Source organism: Ochotona princeps, chromosome 1 (assembly GCF_030435755.1).
Source record: "Ochotona princeps isolate mOchPri1 chromosome 1, mOchPri1.hap1, whole genome shotgun sequence".
Lineage (NCBI taxonomy): Eukaryota > Metazoa > Chordata > Mammalia > Lagomorpha > Ochotonidae > Ochotona > Ochotona princeps.
This window is the reverse complement of record NC_080832.1, coordinates 106,449,171-106,475,287: the sequence shown is the minus strand read 5'-3', so window position 1 is coordinate 106,475,287 and position 26,117 is coordinate 106,449,171. Positions and strand designations below refer to the sequence as shown.

General features: G+C 55.6%; 2 protein-coding genes across 3 annotated transcripts in view; both read right to left on the bottom strand.

The window, feature by feature from the left end:
* TFEB (transcription factor EB) overlaps positions 1-17,047 on the bottom strand; it is a 47,547-nt gene extending 30,500 nt beyond the window's left edge. The window contains exon 1 of one of the 2 annotated variants that reach the window (XM_004590353.4): positions 16,782-17,047. Coding sequence is in view for 1 of the 2 variants with exons in the window: in XM_058663249.1 (XP_058519232.1) it covers positions 4,403-4,428 (26 nt within the window). In the remaining variant the exon portion in view is untranslated. Of the gene's footprint in view, positions 1-4,402; positions 4,560-16,781 lie in introns of those variants that run through there. The other variant, XM_058663249.1, reaches the window with a different exon arrangement.
* A 1,434-nt stretch (positions 17,048-18,481) lies between these two features.
* Positions 18,482-23,731, bottom strand: PGC (progastricsin). The gene is made up of 8 exons (XM_058669749.1): positions 23,522-23,731; positions 23,187-23,304; positions 22,296-22,414; positions 21,718-21,917; positions 20,675-20,794; positions 20,065-20,212; positions 19,309-19,407; positions 18,482-18,673 (listed from the first exon to the last, which is right to left on the bottom strand). Exons 1-8 carry the CDS (start codon positions 23,729-23,731, stop codon positions 18,521-18,523), a joined length of 1,167 nt encoding a protein of 388 aa, XP_058525732.1. The 3' UTR covers positions 18,482-18,520.
* Positions 23,732-26,117: the final 2,386 nt, after the last annotated feature.

Here is a 26,117-nt window from a genome sequence, read left to right as displayed (position 1 = left end):
CTCAGATGTGGACACCTACATCATAACAGCCAGGCAACATTCGCACAGTGGCTGCCTACAGAACGCCTGTGGGGAAGCTCTGGAGCAGATTTGGGGTCACTGGATGAGATGCCTGCAGGGCATGAAGCAGCAGACCCTGCCTGGGCTCTCACAGTCCCCAGCTGCCTTAGGGTGGGATTGCGGGGTGTGACCAGGTAGTCCAGGGCTCATGTTCTCCCAGAGGCTTCTGATCCACCTGATTATCAGCTGGTCTGCTGAGAAGGGCAAGACAGGGGCCAGTCCCTGGGCCACACACCCCAGGAGCCTGGGGAGCCAGCAAACCTAGCCAGGGCCACACGGCAGCAGAGGCTGCGCAGGGATCACTTCTTAGCCATCCTCACCATAATGATTTAAGCAAGGTGCGGGGGTTGTTTAAGCAGGTACTAGGGCCAGCACAGGAGCATAGTGAGTGAAGCTGCCACCTGCAACGCTGGAATGCCAGCATACCCTGTGAGTGTCCATTTGAGCCCCAGCTGTTCCACTTCCTATCCAGCTCCTGCTAATGCACTTAGGAAAGCAGAAAAGGTGACTGTAGATAACCCAAATGCTTGGGGGCCCTGCACTCATGTCAGAGACCTGGAAGAAGCTCTTGGCTCCAGGCTCTGGCCAGACCTAGCCCTGGCCATTGCAGCCATCTGGGGAGCAAAGCAGCATCTCTAACCCTGTCTCTCTGGCTCTATAACTGCCTTTCAAATAAGAAATTGACCATCAGAGAGTCTCCGCCCATGGACTCGCAGCTAGCTGTGACACTGCCCAGACTGGCCACCTAACCCCTGATTGAATACCCACAGCTCTGCCACTCACCAGCTAGGCAACACTGAGAAAAAGGCTCACCCTCTCCCTGGAACTCAGTTTTCCCATTTGTAATAGAAAAGACCTATACATTAACTGAATGGGAAGACTAAACTGCAAACATACAGTGGATGTTCAATGTACGCACCTTGCCACTGAACAGCACCCTGGACCACGGTAGTTCTCGCCTGGGCCGCTGAAGGTTTCCAGGAAGCCTCCCACAGCTTCCTGGAAACTGGCCTCTGCCAGTCAGGACTAGGGTACTGCCCCTGCAGCTGGCCACACAGCCCCCCAAGCTGGGGTTCCCAGGGCACTCAGCATGGGGAAGGGCTCTGAAGCTGGGGGTTCCCAGACTCAGGCCAGACCCCTTTGAGGTCCCCATCAGGCCACCTCCACTCAGAGCTGGGGATATCCCCGGCCTGCCTTGGGCCACAGGTCTCTCCCACCATTTGTTCAGGTCATGGGGTGGCGTAGCGGGGGGCTCTCCAGCTAGGCAGCTGACGGCCTCATGACCTCCTCAGTCCTCCCTGCCTGGCGAGTGACAGTAATTACTTGCCCCACGCTCACCACACTTCCCACAGCCACTTCATCCACAATAGATCACAAGACGGGCATCCCCGCCCTGGAGGCCAGTTGCCCAGGGCTTTCTAGGTCCTCTTTACAGATGAAGAAACTGAGAGCCTGACTAGGCCACACACTTGCCAGAGAGCTAAGTGTGGCTCCTGATGCACGCCTGTAGGCAGGGTTCCTCTGCATAGCCCCTCAGAGCCAGATGGGGCTGCAGGGGGAGAAGGGAGTGCTAACAGCTGCTATGATTCCTGACTCAGAGTCATTGCACATGTACCAAGTTTGGGGGCATCAGCAGGTCAGACTCCTTCTCAACCCAATGCTATCCCATCCAATCCATCAGCACCCCAAGAAGCCCTCCCTGACCACCTGCACCCTCTGCTCTGCCGACCCACACTCGTGGTAGCCACCTTGGTAAGAATCAGGTCCTAACTCGCCAGCCAGCCCACCGGGCTTACCCAGGGCAGACACCCTGGCAGGGACTGCATGCTGTCCCTAGGAGGTACTCCATGAACACAGCTCAGGGAGAAGGGTCTCTGAGGAAGGGCCTCCTAATTCCCAGAAGTGACTCCCAGGGAAATGGATTTGATTTGACCCTAGACAGACACACACATAGCAAAGTGTCCTACAAATAACACTTGGCCATCTTGTGCAACATACTTGGATATTTTCTATTCTAGTCTGTCTGACTGTGGAAAAAATGTTCCTAGAAACCCACTACTTGCTGGTCTCATGAGGGTCCAGCTGGGGCTTAGATCCACAGTTCCACAAAAACACCCCTGGGGCTGGGGCTGTGTTACAGCAGATAAAGCCAGCCTCTGTGGCACTGGCATCCCCATGTGGGTGTCCAGTTTGAGTCCTGGCTGTTCCACTTTTGATCCAGGTCCCTGCTTGTGGCCTGGGAAAGCAGCAGAGGATGAACCAAGTCCTTGGAACCTTGCATCCACGTGTGAGATTCAGAAGAAACCCCTGGCTCCTGGCTTTGGATCAACTCAGTTCTGGTCCTTGTGGCCCTTTGGAGAGTGAAGCAGTAGAAAGATCTCCCTCTTTCTAACTCTGCCTCTCCAATAAATAAATAAACAATTTTAAAAGAAAGAAAAGGGGCCCTGCGGCATGGCCTAGCGGCTAAAGTCCTCACCTTGAACACCCCAGGATCCCATATGGACGCCAGTTCTAATCCCGGCAGCTCCACTTCCCATCCAGCTCCCTGCTTGTGGCCTGGGAAAGCAGTCGAGGACGGCCCAAAGCTTTGGGACCCTGCACCCGCGTGGGAGACTTGGAAGAGGTTCCTGGCTCCGGATCGGCACAGCACCGGCCATTGCGCTCACTTGGGGAGTGAATCATCGGACGAAGATCTTCCTCTCTGTCTCTCCTCCTCTCTGTATATCTGACTTTGTAATAAAAATAAATAAATCTTTAAAAAAAAAAAAAAGAAAGAAAGAAAAGGAAGACATCCCTGCCAGGGAGTGTGTGAGTTCAATTTCCCGTGTACCACTCAACCCTCCCTGTAGCAGGTACCTAACAATAGTGTCTGTTGATTGAACACTGCTTCCAGGGGTGGTCTGTGCACTGCACCTGACACCTTATTTCATTCTTACCATCACTGTGGAAGGAAGAAACTGTTATTACTCCATTTTAAATATGCAGAAACAGGTCCAGAGAGGTGTCATAAATGGCCTGGAGGGAACTCAGGGTCAGGTCTGTCTGAACCGAGGGGCATGTCCATAACCACTGAACAGCACTTCCCAAAGTTGACCCTATAGCTCCTAAAATGTCATTCTGGGTGGTATGGGAGGGAAGAGTGCATTTGGCAAAGTGACTAAAAAGTCATATGAGACACCTGCATCATCACCTAGGTTTAAACTCCAGCTCTACTTCCAGTCCAGCTTCCTATGAATGCACACCCTGGGGGACAGCAGGTGATGGCCCGAGCACTTGGGTCCCTGCCTCCTACATGCCAGACCTGGATGGAGTTCTTAGCTCCTGGCTTCAGCTGGGCTCAGCCCTGGCTGTTGGCAGCACTTGGGGACTGACTCACTGAACAGACGTGTTATCTTTCTACTTTTTGTGTGTGTGTGCACGCACCTTTCAAAGTGAAAAATCAGTAATATGAAAACTAAAAGTCACTCTCCATATTAAATTCACTCTTACCTGTTGATGCTTGTTTGAAGACTGACTTGAAGAGACAGCTCCACAGCCGGCCAGGTGGCCCTTCCTATCCATCATGGCAAGCTTTACCGCCTCCTTCAATCTACTCACCTCCCACTTAACCCAGAAAAGGGCAGGGTCAGGGATGCAGGGGTCGCCAGAGGGCTGAGTGAAACATCTATCCTTCCTCACCAACATCACTGTCCTAAGATGAGCCATTCAAGCCTCCATGTTTCCCCTCCATAGAATGGGGACACTAGCCGGCTCACAGTATGACCGTGAGGGTCCCAGGGGCATATGCGGGCTAAGGAGTTGGAGCTGCACCTGCCGTGGAGCAAGGTGTAGTAACTGCAGTGTTTGTACACAGTCCCAGTGTCCCCTCAGTCCCCACCATGAAGCATAACCCTCACAAGCCATCTGCGCACAGAGCCACTGCACATCGGGGGGAGTGGTGGCCTGTCCAGGGTGCTTCTTCAAGCAGGTACCAGGTTTCACTCACAGCTATCTGTGACACGTCAGAATGAATCCCAGAGGTGGGCACTATAACCTCATTTTACAGATAAAGCAACCAAGTCACCTGGAATTCAAGGAACTGCAAAGTGACAGAGCTGGCATTCAAACCAGGCAGACACAGAGTGTCCGGGAATTTGCCCATGATAAGCACTTTACACCCATGGCCCTCCCATCAGAATCTCAAAACAGTCTGGCCAACTTTTGACTTCCCAACATCTCACACTCCTCCTGGAATCTGGACAGGGTCCCTGCTTCTCCCATGCCCCCAACTCCCTCCCAACCCACCCCGGCTCTGGCCCTGTTCTGCTTCATGTGTCCCCTTCCCAGAAGCTGGACCACTCACCCACTCCCCGAAGACAGCACACACATCAGCGCTTGTACACAGGGCCGCACATCCCTGACAGCGGCAGACCCCTAGTAGGAGGCCCCCTGAATTGATCAGCTCCTCCAGGCGCCGGCACCCAAGTGCTGTGCCTCCACCCCAGCGCCAGCCCCAGTTTCCTCATTTCCCCTGTGTCGCTTCTCACCCAGCCCCCTGCACCTCTGGTGGCCCCGAGAGGAAGTTGTGCAATCCCCAGGGAGCTACGAATGTGGGGCCAGATTACTCACAGCACAGAGGGAACCATGCTCCCCAGAGGCCCTGCTCCCACCCACAAGCCTGTCTCCATCCCCCTAGCTCCAATCTCACCTCTCCCAGAGGGGTGGGTGGGCTCACCCAGCACAGTCTGGCCTCTTAGGGTCCCTGGCAGCATAGCAGGGGGTGGGGTGGGAACGAGGGGGGCAGGGGACAGCAAGGCATGAAGCCCACCAGGGAGGACCAGCATGGACCCTAGCCCACGCCTCCTCCCAGAGAAGGTCCTGGTCCCCACTGTCCTGGTCAGCCGCTCGCCTGTCACCACAGCTTTGGATCTTCCAAGGCCTACAGGTCCCCCAATTTGCAGGCCTACTTTAGCCCCCACCCCTTGAAAGAGACCCTGAGACCCAACATCATCCCACAAGGCTCGGAGGAGGGCTGGGCCACCACACTTTCTACTTGAGGGAAGCTGTGCAGCCAGTGTCGCAGAGCCCACACCAGAGCTCATGGCAGCCTTCCCTTAGGCAGCCAAGGGACGCCTGGCTGCTGGGTAAGAAGGGCCTTAAACAGGGAGGTCAGTGAGGCCTGAGGGGATCCTCCCAGACTCAGGCCCAACTATGAGCCCTAGGAACCAAGAGGGAGAAGGGGGCTGGCCCGGGCAAACAGAGCCTTCTATGATGGCCTCTGCCCTCTCTGCCTGAAACCTACAAAGGGGCCTCAGATAAACACTTTTTATCATCCTCCACAACCTTGGACTCCTGTCCAGTTAAGCTCAAAGTCAGAAATGGCTGGTTTTGCTTTTTTTTTTTTCTTGCCTGGGCCCCAAGGTTTCCAGAGAGCACCACATTTCTGCAGCCCTCATCAAAATGCTGGAGCCTAGGAAAGTTCCCCCCCCAGCTCCCTGGAGGACAGCAGGAGTCACTAGTCATCTGATGCTTCCAGTTTGGGGTGCAGGGAGCACTGTCAGGCCAGGGCAGGGCCGCCACCCACAAGCCCTGCCTCCCCCAGAACAGAGCAACCACGAGTCTCTTGAAGAACTGCTCCCTCAAACGCCTGTGCATCCAGCAGCTCCCCATCCCGAATACAGCTCCGCGAAGGGAAGGGCCAGGCACCTGTGCCACCCTCACTGTCCAGATGAGAAGACAGCAGCTGAAAGCACTCACATCACCTCCGCGGGGCTGGGCAGCAAGCTGACTTCAAATCTGTGTCCTCATTTCCTCCCTAAATCAAAGCTGTGACCTCCTCACCATAGACCCTCAGGGCCAACTGACTAGTGGGGGGGGTGGAGCAGGGCCTGGGGCAGAGGGGAGCTCCCCTGTGCACCTGAAGATGCACACCTCTGGTCAACGTGCCCTGGATCTCCCCTCCTTCCTTGAGAACTACTGCCCAGAATCTAGAGCTCTGGGTGAAGGGTGTCTCCGACTAAGGCTCAGGCCTGGAGACTTCCTTCCTGTCCTGCCAGATGTGTGGGCGGGAGAGCTGAAGGCTGCTGAGTACTTTGTGGGCTCAGTACCCTCCGGGAAGACTTGCCCTTTGGTAGGCACTGCCACCCGTGGTCTCCCCTCAAGACCAAGTAAGACCCCTCCCACCCACAGTCACACACCAGCATCCTCTCTAGCATTCTAACTGAGCATAATCTCTCATACGCAGCTGTCAGCTCCAAATTCTGAGCACCCTCAGGAGTTGCTCACGTAGGGGCTGGCGCCATGATGTAATAAGTTAAGCCTCAATTGTAGTGACTTCTGGTTCCAGTCTCAACTACTCCATTTCCAATCCAGCTCTCTGCTTATAGCTTGAGAAAGGAGTGGAAGATGGTTCAGCACCTTGGGCCCCTGCACCCATGTGGGAAATCCAGAAAGAAACTTCTGGCTGGGCTTTGAATTGGCTCAGCTCTGGCCATTGTGGTCATTTGGAGAGTGAACCAGCAGATGTTACTGCGTGCTCTCTCCTCTTCTCTGTGAGTAACTTTGATTTTCAAATTAGAAATTTTAAATAAATAAATCTTTTCAACAAACGGTTCATATATACCCACACATAACTGTATTATGCATGTCGGCAAACATACAAAAACAGATTTCTAAAACAGAGGAGAAAGAAAATGTGAATGACACCCATGAGGAAAGCTTCACTCACACCCAACATGGCTGACATGAACAGACAGTCCAACATCACCCAACTTTGGCCCAGAAGTGGAGCAGCATGCGCCATTAGGACAGACTACGTGAGCATGGGCATGCACCTTGTTAACTGAAGCTGAAGGAAGCACTGCACACTCTGTACGCTGGCAAGCTCATGCCAGCTTCTGCATATTCTGGAGAAGCATGTGCCACAACGCCGCAGGAAGTACACACACAGATACTCTTACAGCAGTGTGTGCAGCCAGCAGAGGAAAGCAATGCCAATGTCCCCAAGTGACACTGAACACAAACATGCCACCACATTCAATACACATAAATGCTGCAAGTACCAGTGCGAGAGGAGTTAGACTGGGTAGTAGGCAGTTAGGGTATTCTGGGTCATTTTTTTCTCAAATATAAAGGGGTATTTTCCCCACCATGTCTTGGATTCACCAGAGCATGTCTCTCCCAAGACAAGTGCATATCTTAACTTCTCAGGAACATACTTCCCCAAGAGACAAGGGCAACATAAACATATCTATTCCCCACCTGAAGCCTCAGCCCGATTCTGTCGCCAGCCATTGTCAAGGGGGAGGGCTTCAGACTGGCCTCTTCATCATTAGAAAGGGACCAAAGAAGTTGGCCAGTGACACCTTTCTGGCCTTTTGTCCCAAGGCCAGATACCATGGAAACCAGAAATTTTCTTTGTTTATGGAGAAACATCTTTGAGGGGAACGTTTAAAAGATGCTTTCTCCACCATTGAAACGGGTCTTTTTGTTTTTCCTCCTGCCATATGGCAGGGGGTAAGGGTCCTTTCTATCTCAGAGTCCCCTCCCGTCACTAGGATGGGAGTCTCCTTTCTAAACTTTTCTAATAAATCTTGCTTTAAAACTAAACTGTGTCGGGCCCAGTGGCGTGGCCTAGCGGCTAAAGTCCTCACCTTGAACGCCCCGGGATCCCATATGGGCGCCGGTTCTAATCCCGGCAGCTCCACTTCCCATCCAGCTCCCTGCTTGTGGCCTGGGAAAGCAGTTGAGGACGGCCCAAAGCCTTGGGACCCTGCACCCGCATGGAAGACCTGGAAGAGGTTCCTAGTTCCCGGCATTGGATTGGCGCGCACCGGCCCGTTGCAGCTCACTTGGGGAGTGACTCATTGGACGGAAGATCTTCCTCTCTGTCTCTCTTCCTCTCTGTATATCTGACTTTGTAATAAAAATAATAAAATCTTTAAAAAAAAAAAACTAAACTGTGTCCGCATGAAAATTCTTCTTTCCTGCGAGACAAGAATTGAGGTTGCTGCCGTATTCAAGGTCAAAAAAAACCCTACAACACAAGGACTTTGAAGGGGGGGTTGGAAAACAGAACTAAGACATACCTTTGTTTGGGGGAGCATTTTTTTTAAATCCATGCACTTTTTTTTTCACAATGCAAATTATTTCCATGGAAAATTGCCATGTCCCTCTTCTGTATGGATTGTAATTTTTTGCACCACAATAAATTTGGATCTCTTTTTAAAAATGCTATTTCCTTGTCTTTTTATCAACTAGACAGGTAAAAAAGAGGAGAGTGAGATCTTCCACCTGCTGATTCACTCCCCAGATACTCAGAGCACTGGGGGTTGGCCAAGGCCCAACCAGGAGCCAGGAATTCCATCTGTGTCTTCTATGTAGGTGGCAGGGACCCAATCACTTTGGCCATTGCCTGCTACCTTGCAGAATGTGCAATGACACAGGGGTGGGGGTAGCGGGAAGGTCAGGAATCAGAAGCAGAACAGGGACTCGAACCCAGGCACTCCAATATAGGATGTGGGTGCTCCACACAGTGTTTCAGCCATTAGGGCAAATGCTAGCCCCTAAGCTTATCTTTTCATTCCATTTCCCATTAACATTTTGAAGTTCCTTGTAAGCTGCTGAATGGGAAAAATATGTCACTGACATGAACACATCTGGTGTCACTGCATCTGTATTAAATTCAAAGTCAGAGCTATACTGCTGGCTCAGCAAAGCAGCAGGGGGTCCCACACCAAGAAGAAGCATGGAGCTCTCAGAGAAGATCGGGACTGGATAGTTTTAGGGGCACAGCATTCTGTTTCTTCATCTGGGAGCTGGTTCCCTTAGGGGTTCGCTTTGATAATCACCTACTCTGAGAGCGCTCCAAGAAGCTCACAGAAAATGGAATTTAAAGGTGAGGGTATGCTGATGCAGAAAATTCTGAAATCCACCTATTCTTTTTAGGATCTTCGTCTTCCCCAAAACTCTTCAAAGCCCATTCACACATTAATACATGGGTGCTTGCTCATTTTCAGCAAGCATGCTATATTTGGCGATGAAACAAGGGTAAAACAGAATAGGTACCAATAGAAGTCCCCAATACCTTCTCTCTACACCTGGTTCTGTAAAACATCCTAATTAGGCTCAAAAACTGGAGGAGAAGCCAGTCAGTCACAGCTCTACAGGATTAGGGGTGGCAGGGGCTGACTGTGGAGGGCCACCCCTCCCCCCAGAGGAGCCACTACAGCCTTCTCTATCTCCCACCCACCAGGTGCCCCAACTATTACATTTCCCTTCCTGGCCAAAGCTCAGGGCTAAAATGAGGCTGGGCACCTGCCTCCTCCCACCCTGAGCCATTCCTCCGGACCCCAGAGGACAGGACCTAGAGGTCCCCTCTGGGGACAGGCATCATCCCTCCACCCCTCAACATAACCAAAAGGAGGAGGGAAATACAGAGAGCTGAAGAGACACACTACCATGCAGGGTCCCTGTCACAGAGACTGTGGAACTGGCCAGGGGGTCAGAAGGTTTCAGGAAGGCAGAGGCATCAAAGGAAAGAGCAGGTGGAAAGAGAAGGTTCTAGAAGCCAGGGGGCACCAATGCACTGGCCCAGCTTCCAGGCCCAGTCTTGGGGCTAATGAACAGTGTGTAAGGGCTCCTGCAGGTTCCCCAAGGAAGGCTTCCAGCCACAGGAGAGAGACAGGAACTGGAGAGGAACAGAGCTGCCCTTCCCAGAACCCCGGAGATGGTGGGAGGGGCTGAGGACCTTATCCGCACTCCTTCAAGGTCCCTGAGCTGGCAGAAGGCCCAAGCAAGAAAGTTGGGCATAACCAAGGGTCAGGCCTGCTGACTCGGCCTGTGCTGTGTCCCTGGGCACTACCTTCTGTCATCCACCTTCCTCAGCTATCCTGCCTAGGGAGCAGCCATGTTCTTGTTCCAGTCAGGCCAGCACTGGGGTACCCGCCAGGTGTTCACTGTCCGCCGGCAGCTGTGAACAAAACTGAAACCACAGGTTGTCTCCTGGACAATATGGATCCCAAGACAAAGCCAGCCAGCATCACTGGGACAGCTGGCTGAGAGCGCACCTGGCTAGAGGCAGGAGGGAAGAGGAGAGTTGGTGGGGGATACGTGGGTGTAGTGTGTCCCCTCCTGGCGACTCCACACCTCTCAGTGCCTGTAAGGGGCTGAACAGGTGCTGTGCCTGGACAGGTTATAAACAAAGCACAGAACAGACTGTGACTTCCCTTGGCAAACAAACAGGAGCCCAGCCCCACAGACCCACTGCAAGAACTGGGGGTTGGGGGCAGTGCTGCTAGGTATCTGTGGGGGAGAGGCATAAGTTTGAGTTCCGGGGTAGGGAGGTGCTGGTCCTGGAACTCTGAGAGTTGGGAGGTGGGTGGGCAAGGAGGGAGCAGGGTGGAGGCAGAGAGTACATGACCTTGCCAGCTCTGGACCAAGTCCCTGCGTATCAGACGGTGAGGCACCTGCCTGGGACAGGCTGTAGGCAAAACACCTGTAGACATTTGATGGGGGCTCAAGTCATGTCTACTCCTTCATGGCACTAGGGTTTCCCACACAGCCATGACACACGAGCTTTTTTTTTTTTTTTTTTTTTTTTTTTTAAGGTGCTGGGGATGCAACGTGGGACAAAACAGGGTACCAGGCCTAGGCAGGTCCAGTCTTTTGTCTATCAACTGGCTGACTCCAAACGTAGACCTTCCCTACTGTACCCCACAGGCGGGAGAACCTGTCTTGCCTCTCCTGTGTTCTCCCAGCCTTCATCCCAACACTTCCAAAGTCACGTCTACCCACAATGACCCCAGGGGCAAGCCCCTAAGCTCTCCCCATACTCTGTTGCCCTCAAGGCCCAGAACCTCTTAGCTAATGATGAAGATACCAAACTACCTCCAGTATCTCTAATTTGGGCCAGGAAAATACAACGTGTGTGCGCGCACGCGTGTCCACTGCTTACTGTTTATAGAAAACACAATTCAAACAGTGCTGGGAGGAGGACCGGGCATAAGGCATAGCTCTCTTCACTCTCTTCAATGTTACTTTAACTCCCAGCATCTTTGCAGCAGCCCCAAGCCCTACCTGGCACTCTAATGGATCCCACTAGCTCCAACACTTTGCCCACCCCTTACCCTGCTTTTATCCGACCATACAGATTTGTTAAACTCCTGCTCCGAGAGAGCAGAACCAAAACCCACAAAGCTTAATGACTATGGTTTAACCTGAGGTGAGGACAGAATGGGGGAAGGAGGACAAAGGGCTGGGGAGTGGGGTGGGGCTGAAAGCTTCATAAAAGGTCTCAGAAGTTGTCCTTGGGGGCTGGTATCGTGGTGTTGTACTTTAAGCCATACAGCTGTGAGGCTGGCATCCATGTGAGTGGCACTTCGAGTCTCAGCTGCTCCATTTCCCATCCAGCTCCCTATTAATGTGCCTGAGAAAACAGTAGAAGATGGCCTAAGTGCACCCATGTGGGAGAGACCTGGAGAAATCTCCTGACACCTGGTTCAGCTCTGGTCATGACGGTCATTTAAGGAGTAAACCAGCGGACGGAAGATTGAGCCCTCTCTCTGTACTCTGCCTTTCAAAGCAATAAATCTCTAAACAAAATGCAAAAAAGAAAAAAGAGAGCTCATTCTTGGGGAGCTGTGAAGCAACTGCACAGAGGTTCCCCACTACGTTCCCAGGGTCTGGGTGTCACCTAAGAGCAGCCCAGAAATTCAAAGCCTAGATCTCATTGACTGAAGCAGGTGTCCAGGGAGCCAGAGTGACGATGCATGGCCAAATGTGAGAACTGCTGCCCTAGAGAAAGCCCTGGAATCATCTTTTTTTTTTTTTTTAAGCCATTGATGCCCAGGTATGCTGCCCTGCCCACAGATTCTTGAAGCAGTTTTTGTAAGAGCTCCCCAGGTGCTGGTAACACCCAATCAGTGCTACAGCAAGATGACCCAGTACCCTGGCCTCCTGGGAACACGGGCCTCAGCAGGGGCTGAGATGTGGCCACAGGGAGGAGCAGGAGAGGGCATGCTGGGCAAAGGCTCCAGTACCCACAGTGAATGGCAGGGGGCAATGTTGGTTTCCAGACACCCTATGGGGACCCCTGAATCATTCCCCAAGGCCTTGCACTGCACTTCAAGACCTCTGTGGTAGGTGGCACAGCCAACCAGGCAACCTGTCCCCAAGAAAGCTGCTGATGTGTTGGCCTGTTGCTGCTGCCCAACTTGGCCACCCTCTGATCTTATCCACTGCCCCACAGAGCAATTCCTGCGAGTACCATAAGTCTCAGACCTTACCCTGTCCCTGGGATTTTATCTCTGTCCTCAGGGACATCACAGCCCAGGGGCTCTGTGTCACTGCTGCAGAGTAGAGGAGGGGCAGACAGCAGAAGGACACAGGTGAGCCATAGTCGGGAGTGGGCAATATGGGACCAGGCCAAAGGGTACCCAAGGGAGTGCAATGGACAAGGCAGGTGGAGGGGAGAGATGCTTCAGGTATTGCCCAATGCCCTTGAGTATCCTGTTGAATGAAGAGCCTAGGCTGACAGGGTACAACAGAGGGTGGCAGGGACTGTGGCTCTGCATGTGCGAAGCTTCCCATGAGGTGTAGCATCTGAACATGCAAGGCACGTGGGAAGGCCTGTCTGAAACCCACACATCTTGATCCTTTCTCTGGAACTCCCCATGCCTCTATTGCCTCATCTGAAAATGAGAAATAAACAGCCAGGCACTGGGTATTGGGCCTAGCAGTTAAGATGCTACTTGCAAGATGGACGTGTTGTGCAGCACGTTCAACCACCACTTGGGACACTTGCCATACTACACTGCAGTGCCTGGTTCGAGTCTGGCTGTTCCACTTCTGATCCAGCTCAATGCTAATGCACCCTGGGATACAGTGCATGATGGCTCAAGGGCTTGGACTCCTGCCACACACATGGGACATCCAGTTGGGATTCTTGGCTCCTGACTTTGACCTTATCCAGCCCTGGCTGTTGTGGAGTGAACCAGCAGGTGGAAGATCTCTCTCTCTCTCTTTCTACCTGTGCCTTGCAGATAAATATATTTTTAACAAGAAAAATGAGTTATAAGTTAATTATTTGCTATCGCAGTACTGTGTGTGCATCACACATCCACATACAGCAGTACTTCAGAAAGGCTGCAGAGAAGTGGTATTAAGACAGGTTTATTTTGGTGCCAAAAAAAGTTGAAATCCATGCATCATTGCTTCACACCCACACTTTCCATGCACTTCAGGAGTAGCCCCCAGTGCAGTACTATACGCTAGGTGCTCTTACAGGCCTCACTGTCTCTTTTGGCAACTGAGCCACCCTGAGGCCCCACAATAGCAGGTACAGAGCTGGACTCCAAGCCAGATGGCCCAGCCCCAGAGCGCAGGCTCTTCTCAACCCTTGGACCAGCTCACACTGTCCCAAACACCCAGGACATAGCTCTGTAGACATCCCCGAGAGAACCCTTCTTCCCCAGGACCAGGTTGTTCCACCAAGTCCACCCTTTAGCTAAAGCGCAGCTCCAAACTCCATGAACTTCCACAGGAGACCCTGAGACCTGCACCCTCCCCCATGCTGGTGCCCTGGGCAGAGATGGGTACAAGGCTTGCAGTGGAGGGGACTCACAGGGAGAGAGACTGAAGGTGCACAGAGTCAACACCCCGGCCATGCCCTTGGGCCTCGTGCTGCTGTCCCATCGTCATCTGGGAATCCCACAACCTCCTCTCCATATCCTACAGAACAGGTATGTAAGTTCACCGCACAAAGTTGGGCTTTGTGCTAGTTGGGGATGCCTGCTGCCCTCCCAGGGGCATCTGAGTTTCCAAAGAGACACAGAAGGAAACCTTGTCCTAACTTGTTACCTCCCCTGGCCACTGGGACAGCTTCAGCCAGCCCTACTCCGGGGTGGGTGGGAAGGATTTGGTCACCCTTGGCAGCACCTCAGCAGAGAAGCCAGGACACAGGTGTGGGCCCGGAGCTGGGCCTCAGCCAGTTCCGGCCTCGTTCAAAGCAGGGAATACTGGAAATCCCAGAAGTGGTTTTCTGGGATTGACAACAGGGCCTTTGGAGGGCAGGAGGGCTTCTGTTAGAATCCAAAGCCTGCCACTTGCAGGCAGTGTGATTTCAAACCACCTGCTTTAGCTTCTCCAAATCTGTATTGATGGAAAAACAGTCCCTCACTCTAAAGAGTAACCACAACAAATGCTGGCAGCTATTATTACGATAGGCTTCTAGGGCAGCAGGAAGAGATGAGAATCCTGTGAGGTAACACAGTCAATGGTGCACCCTCCCAGCCATGCTCAGACATACGTCGAACTTGCACGCCGACCCAGACCCGACTGCTCAGACCCACACACACAACTGCACCCCCCGCCCGAGGACTGTGTGCATCCTCACTCACACAGGCTGGACAGGGCAGGCATTTTCACCTCCCTGCCATGCACACACCAGACACACATGCACATTCACTGCATCCAGGGATGAGGACCCTGAGGTCAAGCCCACTTCCATGGTCATCTCCAGGGCATCCCCAAGGCCCCCCTCCATTCCCCAGTACGGAAGGCCTGCCCTCTAACCCCAGGACAAAGGCTTTCCTGCCTCTCTGCTGGAGTTGGGGAAGCCCCATCTGGCAGTTTTGAAAAGGAAGATAGCCGGCAGGGGGTGGCTGGCTGGTCCCTGTGGGGGCAGGTGCTAAGTAACTCTATAAACTCTGGCTAATGATGCAATTACAGCCATAAACAGAGCCTAGGGGCCTGAGCCAGGGCCTGAAAGGACGGCCCCACCCGCCTACTGCCCCCACTCCTGAGAGGCGGGGCTGACTGGCAGGGGCTGCGGGCACTGGACCCCCAGCTAGCCAGAAACCCTCCTCCACCAGGCCCCTGCAGCCAACCTCTCCGGCTCTTGAGTCACTGGACCGTTGGCCCTCCAAAGCTCAGTTGGCTTTCCCTGGCACCTGCCCCATTCCCTGCACCCCTTCCATGAGACACGACATACCCACGCCCCCCAAGGCACAGGTTTCCATTCTGAGGCACGAAGAGGACAGTGGCTGCAGCAGGCTACAACGGGTAAGCAGACCTGGCTCCCAGCCAGAGGAGATGAGCCTGGAGCCACCCCCAAACTCTCCAGCCCTGGGTTCCCAAGGAAGGGCTGGCTGGATCTGCGATTTTCCTTCAGGACAGAGGAAACTGAGGCAAGGTAAAAACCACACCATCACACCAAGCTGGGCTCCAGAGGTAGCCCATCCTTCTCTCCTGTAGCTTCCGAAGAAGATAACTAGAGGCTCCCCGCGGGCAGGAATGGGGATACAGAGATTGGCACACCCCCTCCTCCCAGGCGGGGCTTGAGCTGCAGAAGTCAGGCCTGAAAGCAACCGCATCTGGGCTCCCTGCAGGAAATCGGAGACCAGACCCCATCTCACCCCCGGCTGCTGTCCGGGATCGCCGGGTCTGGGCCAGCAGGATCTCAGCCAGGGCGGGCCTTGGACCTGAGGTGTCCCCTCCTCTGCTCCCACGAAGCACACACTTGCTAGCGATGGGAATGGAAACTAACCGACACTTCCCCGGCCAGACAGCCAGTCAGCGCTAAGCCCAACAGCAGCGCTCAAGTTTTGCGCAGAACTGTCCGAGCCGAGCCCTCCCCAGCACCCACAGCCGAGGGGCTGACGCCGGGCTGCGGCGGGGGTCGGGCAGGCGCCGCGGGGAGGGCGGGCGCGGACGAGCCCCGCCCGGGCGCCCTCCCTTTCCACCTCGGCGCGAGGCCGGGGTGAGCCAGGCGGCTGCGGCGCGAACCTGCTCGCGCAGCCCAGAGCGGCTCGGGGCAGCCGTGCGTGAAACCCGGGGCCCCGCGCCGGGAGGGAAGCGAGGGGAGGGGTCCGCGGCCGTCACTGCCCGCTCCCGTCGGGCAGGGATGACCAGTGGGGTCCGGGGAACGGTGCGGGCACGCCGATCCCGAGGATCCGGGCAGCCAGGGGAAGGGAGGAGGTGGGACAGGGGGATGATGTGCCTTCCAGGGTATGGAAAGTGGTGGTGGTGGGGAGGAGGTTGGGGTACTGGCTGCCGGTGGCCTCTCAGGGCTCAGCGGGCAGGGCAGAGGGTCGTGGAATTATGCCAGGAGGGAAGACACTGCCCAGGGCCTTGGCGCACCGGGTCGCCAAGAGAAACGCCCGCCGCCCCCCCAGCAGCCCGGCCCTGGGGCGTGGCGCCGTCCCGGTCCTCCCACTCCCCCCACCATCAGGGCTGGGCCCTGCCCGGCCGGCCTCGGCCCCCGCACGCCTCCCGGCCTCGGACCCTTCCCCCGCACCCGCCGCCCGGCCGCGTCCGGAGGAGGGGTGGGTGCAGGGCCTAGGTGTCCCTCAAACTTCTTGCAAGTTCACTCCCACGCTGCTCGCTCTGATTTTCGCGGCTGGCCGGCAAGGCCCGAGCCCGCTCGCCCGCCCCTCCCGTGAGGTTACATAAGGGCGCGGAGCAGCCGCCCCTGGCCCGGGTCGGAGGGAGGGGTGCAAGGGCCCCCCGAAGCGGCGGGCGGCGACGCTAGGGCCATGCGCAGGGCGCCAGGGGTGGGAGGGCCGCGGGCCGCGGGCCGGGCTGGAGGGGTGGGTGGCGGCGCGCACTGTCCCGCTCCCTTCCCAACCCACACCCTCACCTCCCACCTGCCTCCGGGACCCGCGAGAAGGGGGCCGCGGCGCCTGGATCTGGGGCCCCAGCCCTCGGCGTACCCCGTGCCACCCCCCCACCCCAGCCCCGCTCACCTCACTCTGAAGGTCAGTCCGTCCGGCGCCCGAGCCCCGCGGTTCCGGCAACTTGTCCCAAGTTGGGGTGCCCGGCCCGCGAGCTGCGCACGCCGCCCACTCCCCGGCTCCTCCGGCTCCGCGCCGCCAGGGGGGTCCCCCGGGCCACCCTTGCAGCCGCTGTCGGCCCCGCCGCGGCTCCCTGCGTCCCGCCCGCCGCCGCGGCCTCCGCTGTCACCGAGCCCCCTCGCCCGGCGCCCGGGCTCCGGCTGTCACTCCGCGCCCACTTCCCGCCGCGCCCGGCAGAGGGCAGCACCCGCCCCCCAGCCCCGTGGCTCGCCCCGCCCCGCCCCGCCCCGCCGCCCTGCCACGGTGCCCTTTGGGAAACGTAGTCCTGGCCTCGGACCCGCCAGGCACGCCGGGATTTGCAGTCCGTGTCTGGTAGGGATTTACGGTGTCATTTAGAACTCTGGCCCCTTTGCAAGCTTTCTTTCTGCTCTCAGTCTGTGACTTTCCGAACCAGGACTCGCTACCTTATGTCCAGTGGCCTGTTTGAACTTTGAAAGCAAGTTCTTTCCAGGAGTCTTGAGAAAACATAGGGTCCCTGACAGAACATTGCCATAAAACTGAGTTTGCAAACTTACTTCCCTCTAGGTTTGGAGTGGAGCAGGTGCAGGATCCGAATCGTGCCTTTTTAATCCCTACCCCTTGAGCGTAAGGGGAAAGTTTGGGGTCGGCCTGTGTTTTGGGGTGACCAGCCCAGGGGACCTCTGTCTCATGGGGTTCTCCTGCACTGACCAGAGGTGGCCTGGGTCCCACCGCCACCACCACCTGTTGCCAGCAGGTTCTGACCGCTGTGCCACCTCCCCCTGTTAGAAGTTCATTGCAGTCATCTTCCTCTGCTTCCCCCTTCTCCCCTCCCCCATCCCCACGCCTGTAATCCCAGGTTTCTGACCCTTGGCTAGGACCCTGGGGAGAGTGGGATGAAGTCCAAACGAAGAACTTGGCTGGCTTGGCTAAAGCAAACACTCACTGTGATTTCCCTGTAACTAGCTCTCCTTCTTGTCCTCAGGTCAGAAGCCCTCTCTGCTTCACCCATAAGTCCCCCCGGGACACAGCCATCCCGAAGATAGGGAAACCAGGCAGGCTGGTGCCGCCCCAGCTTCTGGAACTTTCCTGAGCCCACCTCTGGCAGCACCCTCCCTCAAGGACCTCATAGCTGCTGCAAGTGTGCATAGCCCCAGAAGTTTCTAGTGCAAACTGGATCTACAGAAGCCAAGATGGACACCCGGATCTGAGCCGTGAAGGATTGGTGGAGGGCAGGGAGGGTTGCAATCACCCCATGTGGACATGCACCCAGTCCCGAGACTGCAAAATTGCAGCAGCTTAGCTAGCTGAGCTGGCACAGCATTTCAGGTGGCAAAGCAGGGTACCATCCCATGCCCTCACCATGAACAGACTCCAAGGGAGGCACAGCCCTCGCCTACCCCAACCAAGCCCTGGCTCGGGCTCTGGTGCCCTTAGCAGCTCCATCATATACATACACAGGGTGGGGAGAACTCTTCCCAGCTGCACCCTTGGGCCACAACTCCTTTCCAGAAACAGCAGGCTGTACAACAACATGGAGGGGAGCTGTTTATTGTTGTAGGAGGTCCAGAGAAAGACCCAAGAAGGAAGGCTATAAACCCACAGAGGAATCTCAAAGAGAGCAGGGGCTGAGGGGAGCAAGGGAAGCAGCAGTGACGCCCAGGGCCGCCGGGTTAGGCGAGGGCAGCGAAGCCCACCCTGTTGTTGGCCATGTCGAAGACGGAGTAGTAGGCCCTGAGGAAGACATCTCCGAGGATCCACAGTGGCTCGCCATCCTGGGAGGACACGTAGGTGGCCTCGAGTCCCAGCATGCATTGGCCGTCTGTCTGCTCAACACAGAGAGGGAATATTTGTTCATTTGCACAGGTGTGACCTGGGCACACAGCTTGGCTCTGAGCTCCTGGCAGGGGCGTGGGGCCCTTCCCCACTGTAAATGAGTCAAGTCATGGTCGGTATCTACCCCTAAGAGCTTCCAGGCCAACTGCGTCACCAGGACAGGGGCTGGCAGGAGAACTGGCTGGGGGAGACAAATTCAGGCTGCAGGGTATCTTCTCCCTAAGATGGGAAGCTTTGCTCCCACGAGCAGATCTAGAACCAAGAACCAGCTGAAAATTAGCCCCTTAGCTCCACCCTGAGCAGCCTGGAGTCTGTTCCTGGACCTCATTTATAAGGCAGAAGCAATAGTCTCCCACGTGGGACACTCTGCCAGATAAGTAGGAGAATGCAGGTTAAGTGTCCAGGGCTAGAGATGGCCCTATGGCCTGGTGCCCCTTGACCCTAGAAACACCAATAGCAGATAGAGATGCTACAGCCTTGTTGCCTGGTGTCACCCCATGGGGAAAATAAATCAGGGTTTAGGGGCTCAGGAAATGACCCAAAGAAAGGAGGAGGAGTGTCCGTGGCGCCCCACCCCTTCCTGCCACACACCCCCAATGCCCTCGTGGTGGGGACCAAGACTCACACTGAGGATGTAGGTGGAGGGGGGCAGAGGGAACTCCACGCCGTTGATAATGAAGGTCAAGGTGGGCAGGCTGTCAACACTGTCACAGTCCACAAAATACTGCAGAAGGAACAAGGTCAACAGGGACCGTCCCCCACTTCCACGTGCCACTCAGCTAGCTCACATCAGACCTCAGCCCCAAGCCTGCTTTTGGACTGAAGTGCAGCTCCAAGAAGGGGTGTTATGGAGAGAGCTCCAGTGTTACACAAAGGGAATCTGGGGAGACCTGAGGCACTCCCCACCCCAGACATGTTCCTGTACCCACCTGCTCCCTCTGAGAAATGCGGTCCCCACCCTTTCTCTGCAGGTATCCTCCAAAAGCACACAGACCTGTAGGCTCGCAGCACAGTAGTTCCCCAAAATCAGTGAGAATGGGTTCAGGAGTAAATCCTCTGCCAGGCTTAAAGCAGAGAGGGCTCAAGGCATCCTGGCTCCGTGGAGGTTTGAGCAACATGACTGCAAGCATGCTCTCTTGTTACTTGCTTAGCCCTACGCTCCACTTAACCTACCCTGACCCCAAAGCCCAGCACCCTGAGTGGCTGCAACTCACTAGTAGCTCTTACCTGACAGTAGCCTCATCCAACCCCTCAGCACAGGTGACTGACTGTCCCAAGTCTCACCATCAGAGACATAGAGACCAAGGTCAAGGCTCTGTGTGTATTTCCCAGGAGTTGCCGTGATGCTGGGGAGGGGAGGGGGCAGTCCCCCTAGGCTCACCTCTCCATACTCGTCCTCCTCAGCGCCTGTGGCCTCCACCAGGTCACTCAGGTACGCCTGGGGCACAGTGAGCAGAGACGTGCCTGTGTCCACGATGGCTTGGCAGCCCTCAGAACACCAACCAGAGGCCTCACCGCCAATGAGAAACCTGAACAGACACAAGAACCCAGGCTTAGCACCTGCTAGGGCAGTGGCAGGTAGAGGGACAGGCAGCAGCAGCATCAGAATCTTTGGTGCACTTGACCGTGTGGAGTTGAGCCCCACCACTCCTCTCTGCTATACCTCTACCTAAGGCAACCTAAGTAGCCACAGGACTTAACAACTTTCAAGGAAGTTTCTAGAAACTCTGAAAGCCAAGGCCACTGCTTCCTTGTAAGGACCCATTTCTAATCTGTATGCCATGGGGTGAGACTACAGGGTCCCCAGTGTCCTGTCCCGCCCTGCCTTATCCCCACCCCAGCCCTTGTCTCCAGGCTGAGCTGGGCTTTGCAAGGGAAGCCTTGAACATTCTCACTGTGCCCCTAGCAGTGCCCAGGTGTGTGTGTGATCTGGGGTGTCCTAAATCTCTCTCGCCAAAGTGCCATGTCTCTAGAGCCCACAACAGACTTACTCTTCAACGCCAATCTGCCAATACAGCTCCCGGGTGACAGAGGCCCAGTAGATGTCCCCTGTGTACAAGCTGCTGTCCACGCCCCCAAGGATGAGCGCACCTCCGTCCGTGCCCTGTTGGCTGCAGGAGACAGGGACGGGTGAGTCAGGGAGGGGATGTCCCCGCTAAGGGAGTGGGAACAGCTCCTCTCCTGGGTCCAGACCTGGGCCTCCCCAAGGGCAGGGCCTCCCTCTGACTGGGGGCTCCCCATCTTTGCCCTCAGGTTCCTGTGCAGCCCTATTGGCATCTGCCTTTTACTTTGTGCCACAGGAGTCTCACCCAGGGAAGGGAGAGAGCTAGGGCCTGGGGGGAAGAGAGAGAAAGACAGACAGTCCATGGGGGGAGGAGGGAGGGACTGGGGGTGGCACTGGCACAAGCTCCTGCAGTGTACAAGCCCAGAGGCTGGTCAATAGAGGCAGAGTGGATCAGCACCATCAGGGAGGAGAGCAACCTCAGCTCCAAGGGATGGCGCCACAGAGATTAGCTCTATCTTTGACAGGTGCATGGCTAATTCTGATGGAGAGGTGGGGGAGGTGGAGAAATGAGGTCCATAGGCCCCAAGTGACTGTGCTCCAGTGTGCTTGCTGGGAGAGATAACCACCCCATTGTAGGCTTCAGGACCAGGCCTGAACAATAGATCAAAGATGAAGCCACAGTGGGTACAGAGACAGGGGCCATGAACCACTTAGAAGGAAAGGGGCTGGCCCAAGTCTTGGGTGAGAGGGATGAAGGCAAGAGGAGCTAAGAATCAGGTGTAACAAGCAAGGTGGAATCAAGTTCAAGTGGAAGGAAGGGAGAGAAATGCGCAGGAAAGTGGCAGTGGGCTGGGGACAGTACAGGTGAGAGGGGAGGGGCACGCAGCAGCCAGGGAGGGAAGTCTTACAGTCCAGGTGTGGCTTGTGGGGAGGGCAGACGGCAGCTAGAGAACCCCCCAGTGGCCGGCACTGAGCTCTCGCTGTCCCTGGCTGCAGGTGCAGTGGGAAGTGGGGGTGGCAGCTGCTCACCTGCCTAGGTAAAAGCTGAAGACGTCACTGCTGATGGCGCCATCCTGCAGCATGCCCTGCATGGCTGTGGTGGCGTCACCCACAGAGAGTGCGGGGTAGGCCAGTCCCAGGATGCCGTCGAAGTCCGCGTAGAGGAAGTTGGTGCCCGGCTCGGTCTCACTCAGGCCAAACTCCTGGTTGGAGACCTTGATACTCTGGATCTGGGTGGGGTCACAAAGGAGGGGAGGCCGGCTGCCGCTGGGCTCTCTTCACCTGGGCTCCTGCCCCCAATTTTGGACAGGTCTTGCAAAAGCTGCTACCTCCACCACCTCCTCCTCCCCCTGGAGGCCTTCCCTGCCTGTAGCAGCCCACTCCCCAACCCTCATCTCCCTCTCTTCCAGACCCCCCACCCTATAGGTTTCCTGAGGGAAAGGACCATGGGCACCCTACTCATTGTGGTGACCCCAGAGCTTAACACACGCTAGCCCTCCTGAGCCCCTGTGGGACTGACTTCCTATCCCCTTCTCCAGCATCCTGGACCCTGTTTCCCAGGCTCTTGCCCAGCCAGCTCACAGCCCAGCCCACCAAGAGCCACTCACAGTGAAGGTATCATAGCCGAAGAAGCCAGTGAGGCTGCCACTGCCATACTCCAGGGAGAAAGTCTGCCCATCCGTGTAGTAGGTGGAGGACTTGCTGGGGTTGAAGCGGCTGTGGGTGGCTGCGGGGAACAGCCAGGTGGTAAGGGCTGCCCAGCAAGGATCTCCCCCAACACACAGCCTGGGCTCACATCCCTGGTGGCAGGGATCCCCTGGTGGCCAAGTGAAATTCCAGGCATGGGAGGTCCCTGGGACTGGGGCTGGCCTTGGCCCCGAAGGCCCCTAGGACTCTGGCTACCACTACCAGGCTCCTAGGACTTTTAGCCCCCTTGAGGGCTCCTAAGACTCTGTCCCTTGGCAGAGTGCAGGGCACATAGATGGCACAAATGGGCTCTTCCTCAGAAGATGGACTGGCAGGGCGTCCAGGGCATACATACCCTGTGTTCCCCCAACCACCACCCCACAGGAAATTGATCATACCAGGATCCTGAGTTAGCATAGGGGGCTGGCCAGTGAGGGGTGCCTTGAACCAAGGTATACCAGACCCCAACCCCAAGGCCCAAGTGAATGTGAACCATCTCGCAGACCACCACTGGTCAAGCCATGTCCCTTAGACACACTCAGTGAGAGCTTAGAAGATGTGGTATACACAGGGATGGAAAGTTCTAGAATTATATGCAATGGAACTGAGTGGAGATTGCCCAGTATGAGCACAAGAGTGCTGGGTGGCATGCAATGGACTTGGACGAGACAGCGCTGGCATAAACCAATGGACAGTCTTACTGAACAGAGCAAAGGAAGGAGCAACCTGCTGTAGGCCAGTCCCTGCTCCCCACAGCACAAGTCCCCACTCCCCCCAGCCGTCCCTCATGCCCAACCCTGCCCACGACTCACTGCACGCCTCGCTCTGGCAGTACACAGAGGGCACCCACAGGTTGGAGGAGCCAGTATCAAAGAGGACCAGGAAGTCCTGGGGTGGAGTTCCGATGCTGATCTCGCCAAAATAGGAAGCCTGGGGGAGGAATGGAGGGGAGCAGGTTGTTAACTCCAGAGAGGCCGGGTCCAAGTCTCCGCTGAGCACCCGGCTGGGCAACCCCAGCACAGGCCCCTGCCCATGCTCTGCCCAGTCTCCTGCAGGCAGTGAGAAGGGGCTGCTGGGAGGAGAGGGCACCATGGCCTCAGACTCTGAGGACAGAGCAGGGGCTGGCCGCAGGAGGGGAAGGACTCACGTCGAGGTAGTCCATGGGCTCGTAGGTGACACTGAAGTCATCGAAGCGGTACTTGAGAGCGGGGTCATGCTTGTGGGTCTTCAGAAAGTCCTTCAGCAGGCCCTTCTCCCTCAGGTTCTCACGAATGGATTTAAATCTCTTCAGCGGCACCCTGCCCAAGGACTCCAGGTCAGGGCAGGGCCCGCCTCCCTCCTGTCCGGTTCTCTCCATCCTTCTCTATAGGCCCCCTCCTCCCTGCTGCTCAGTCCTCCCATGGCTGTTGCTTTCTATATATGTGCATTTCTGTCTCTTCTTTCTCCCTTTGCTTCTCTCTTTTGCTTGCCTTCTTTGTTCGAAACATGGAGTTATATATAGAGAAATCTTCCATGTGTTCATTTACTCCCTGCAACAGCTAAGGTGGAGGCAGCCCAAAGTCAGGAGCCTGGAACTCCATCCAGGTCTCCCACATGGGTGCAGGGCACCAAGCACTGGGGTCATCCTCTGCAGCTTTCCCAGGCGATTAATGGGGAGCTGGAGAGGAAATGGAGCAGCCAGGACACGAACTGGCGTCCATATGGAAATGCTGGCACTGCAGATGGTGGCTTAACACACTATGCCACAGTATCAGCTTCACTTCCATCTTTTAGAGCTCTCCTCTATATTTGCTCCAAGTTAACTTCACCTGTGCAAGGTTTCCCCGAGGCTCTCCAATATTTCAGGAACTCCTTCCCAGGAAATGGAGGAAAGCTTTCAGAGTCACCTTTGTCAGGACATATGCATTTCTTGGGAGAAAGTTTCCAAGAGGGAAGTTCACCAAAGAGAGCCAGGCGTGGCAGTGGTTGGGGTAGGGAGCCTGGCAGTAGCTGGGGCCCGGGTTGTGCTCCTGTCCTCATTGTGCAGTGGCTCGGGCTCTCCACAGGACACCAGGTCCTCACAGAGGGTGACTGGGAGTGCAGTAGCTGGAACTTGCATGTTTGTCCCCAATCCCCAGCCCTCTAGGCACAGTCCCCCTAGCTCTGTCTTCCTCCCAGAGGTGTTTGCTGCTATAGCTTCGTGTGTCTGCAGGTCCCCCTGGGCCAGCTGCAGCCTCCAGCATCAGTGCCTCTTTCCCTTCCCTCACCAGCTCCCCTGCCCCTTCTTCAGGACCCTGCTTTGTCTAGAACTCCTCTGCTACCCACTGCACACTGAAAATTGCTGCATGCCAGCCCCCTCTACTGAATTTGCTTGATGACAGAAACTTCTAAGAGGAGCCAGCTCTGTGCCTGAGCAGGTACACCCCTTTGGTATCTTCAGGGAGTGTGGGCAGGGCTACGACTACTTCCAGAACCCCCTGCGGGTACCTCAATCAAGCCCCTTCTATGAAATGACATAGCCAGGGTAGGTGTTGTGGTGTAGTGGGTTGAATCACCAATTGTGATGTCCACATCACATATGGGGGCCCTGCTTTGAACCCTGGCTTCTCTGCTTCCCATCCAGCTCTCTGTCATGGCATCCTGAAAGGCAGCAGAAGATAACCCAAGTGCTTGGACCCCTGCAAACACCATGGAAGGACCCTGCAATCCACATGGGAGATCCTGTCTTCTGGATCATTGTGGCCATTTGGGGAGTGAACCAGCAGATATAAGATCTCCCTGTCTCATTCAAACAGAAAATAAATAAATCTTAACAAAAATGCAAACGCTGGGCCCAGTATGAGGGTTCAGCGGCCAAAGTCCTCACCATATACGTGCTGGGATACCATATGGACACTGATTCACGTGCCAACTGCTCTACTCCCCATCCAGCTGCCTGCTTGTGGCCTGGGAAAGCAGCAGAGGATGTCCCAAAGGCTTGAGATCCTGCAACCACATGGGAGACCCAGAAGTTCCTGGCTCCAGGCCCGGCGCCGTGGCCTAGTGGCTTAAGTACTTATCTTGAACGCACCATATGGGCACCGGTTCTAATCCCGACGGCTTCACTTCCCATCCAGCTGCCTGCATATAGCCTGGGAAAGTAGTCAAGAACAGCCCAAAGCCTTGGGACCCTGCACCCATGTGGGAGACCCAGAAGAGGCTCCTGGCTCCTGGCTTCGGATTGGCTCTGCTCCAGCCATTGTGGTCACTTGGGGAGTAAACCATCGGATGGAAGATCTTCCTTTCTGTCTCTCCTCCTCTCTGTATATGTGACCTTGCATTCAAAATAAATAAATCTTTTTAAAAAATAAAAAAGAAGTTCCTGGCTCCTGGCTTTGAATTAGATCAGCTCTGTACATTGAGGCCACTGGGGGAATGAACCAGTAGATGGAAGATCTTTTTGTCTCTCCTTCTCTCCATAAACCCGCCTTTCCAAAAAAAAAAATAAATAATTCTTTTAAGATGCAAACACTCTAGTACAATGCAAATGGTATATAAATAATCACCACCTGTATGGCTTATGAAGAATAACAAGAAAGTCTGCACATGCTCAGTACAAATGCAATTTCTGGTAGAACAGACAGATGCTGAGTCTTTGGTCAGGGCGGAGGAATGGGCAGCACAGCAGGCTGGGAGCCTCCTGACCTCCCGTGGGCCCTGCCACTTGCACTCCCAGGGCCACTGGCCCGCCACCTTGGACTCAGAGGCTGCCGTGTACTGCTGTT

Excerpts from the sequence above, each read along its gene's own strand:
- PGC (XM_058669749.1), bottom strand. The coding sequence starts at position 23,731 with ATGGAGAGAACCGGACAGGAGGGAGGCGGGCCCTGCCCTGACCTGGAG. Across the intron at positions 22,415-23,186 it reads CTGCCAGAGCGAGGCGTGCA|CCACCCACAGCCGCTTCAAC; the intron begins GTGAGTCGTGGG and ends TGTTCCCCGCAG. Across the intron at positions 21,918-22,295 it reads TCGGCTATGATACCTTCACT|ATCCAGAGTATCAAGGTCTC; the intron begins GTGAGTGGCTCT and ends GACCCCACCCAG.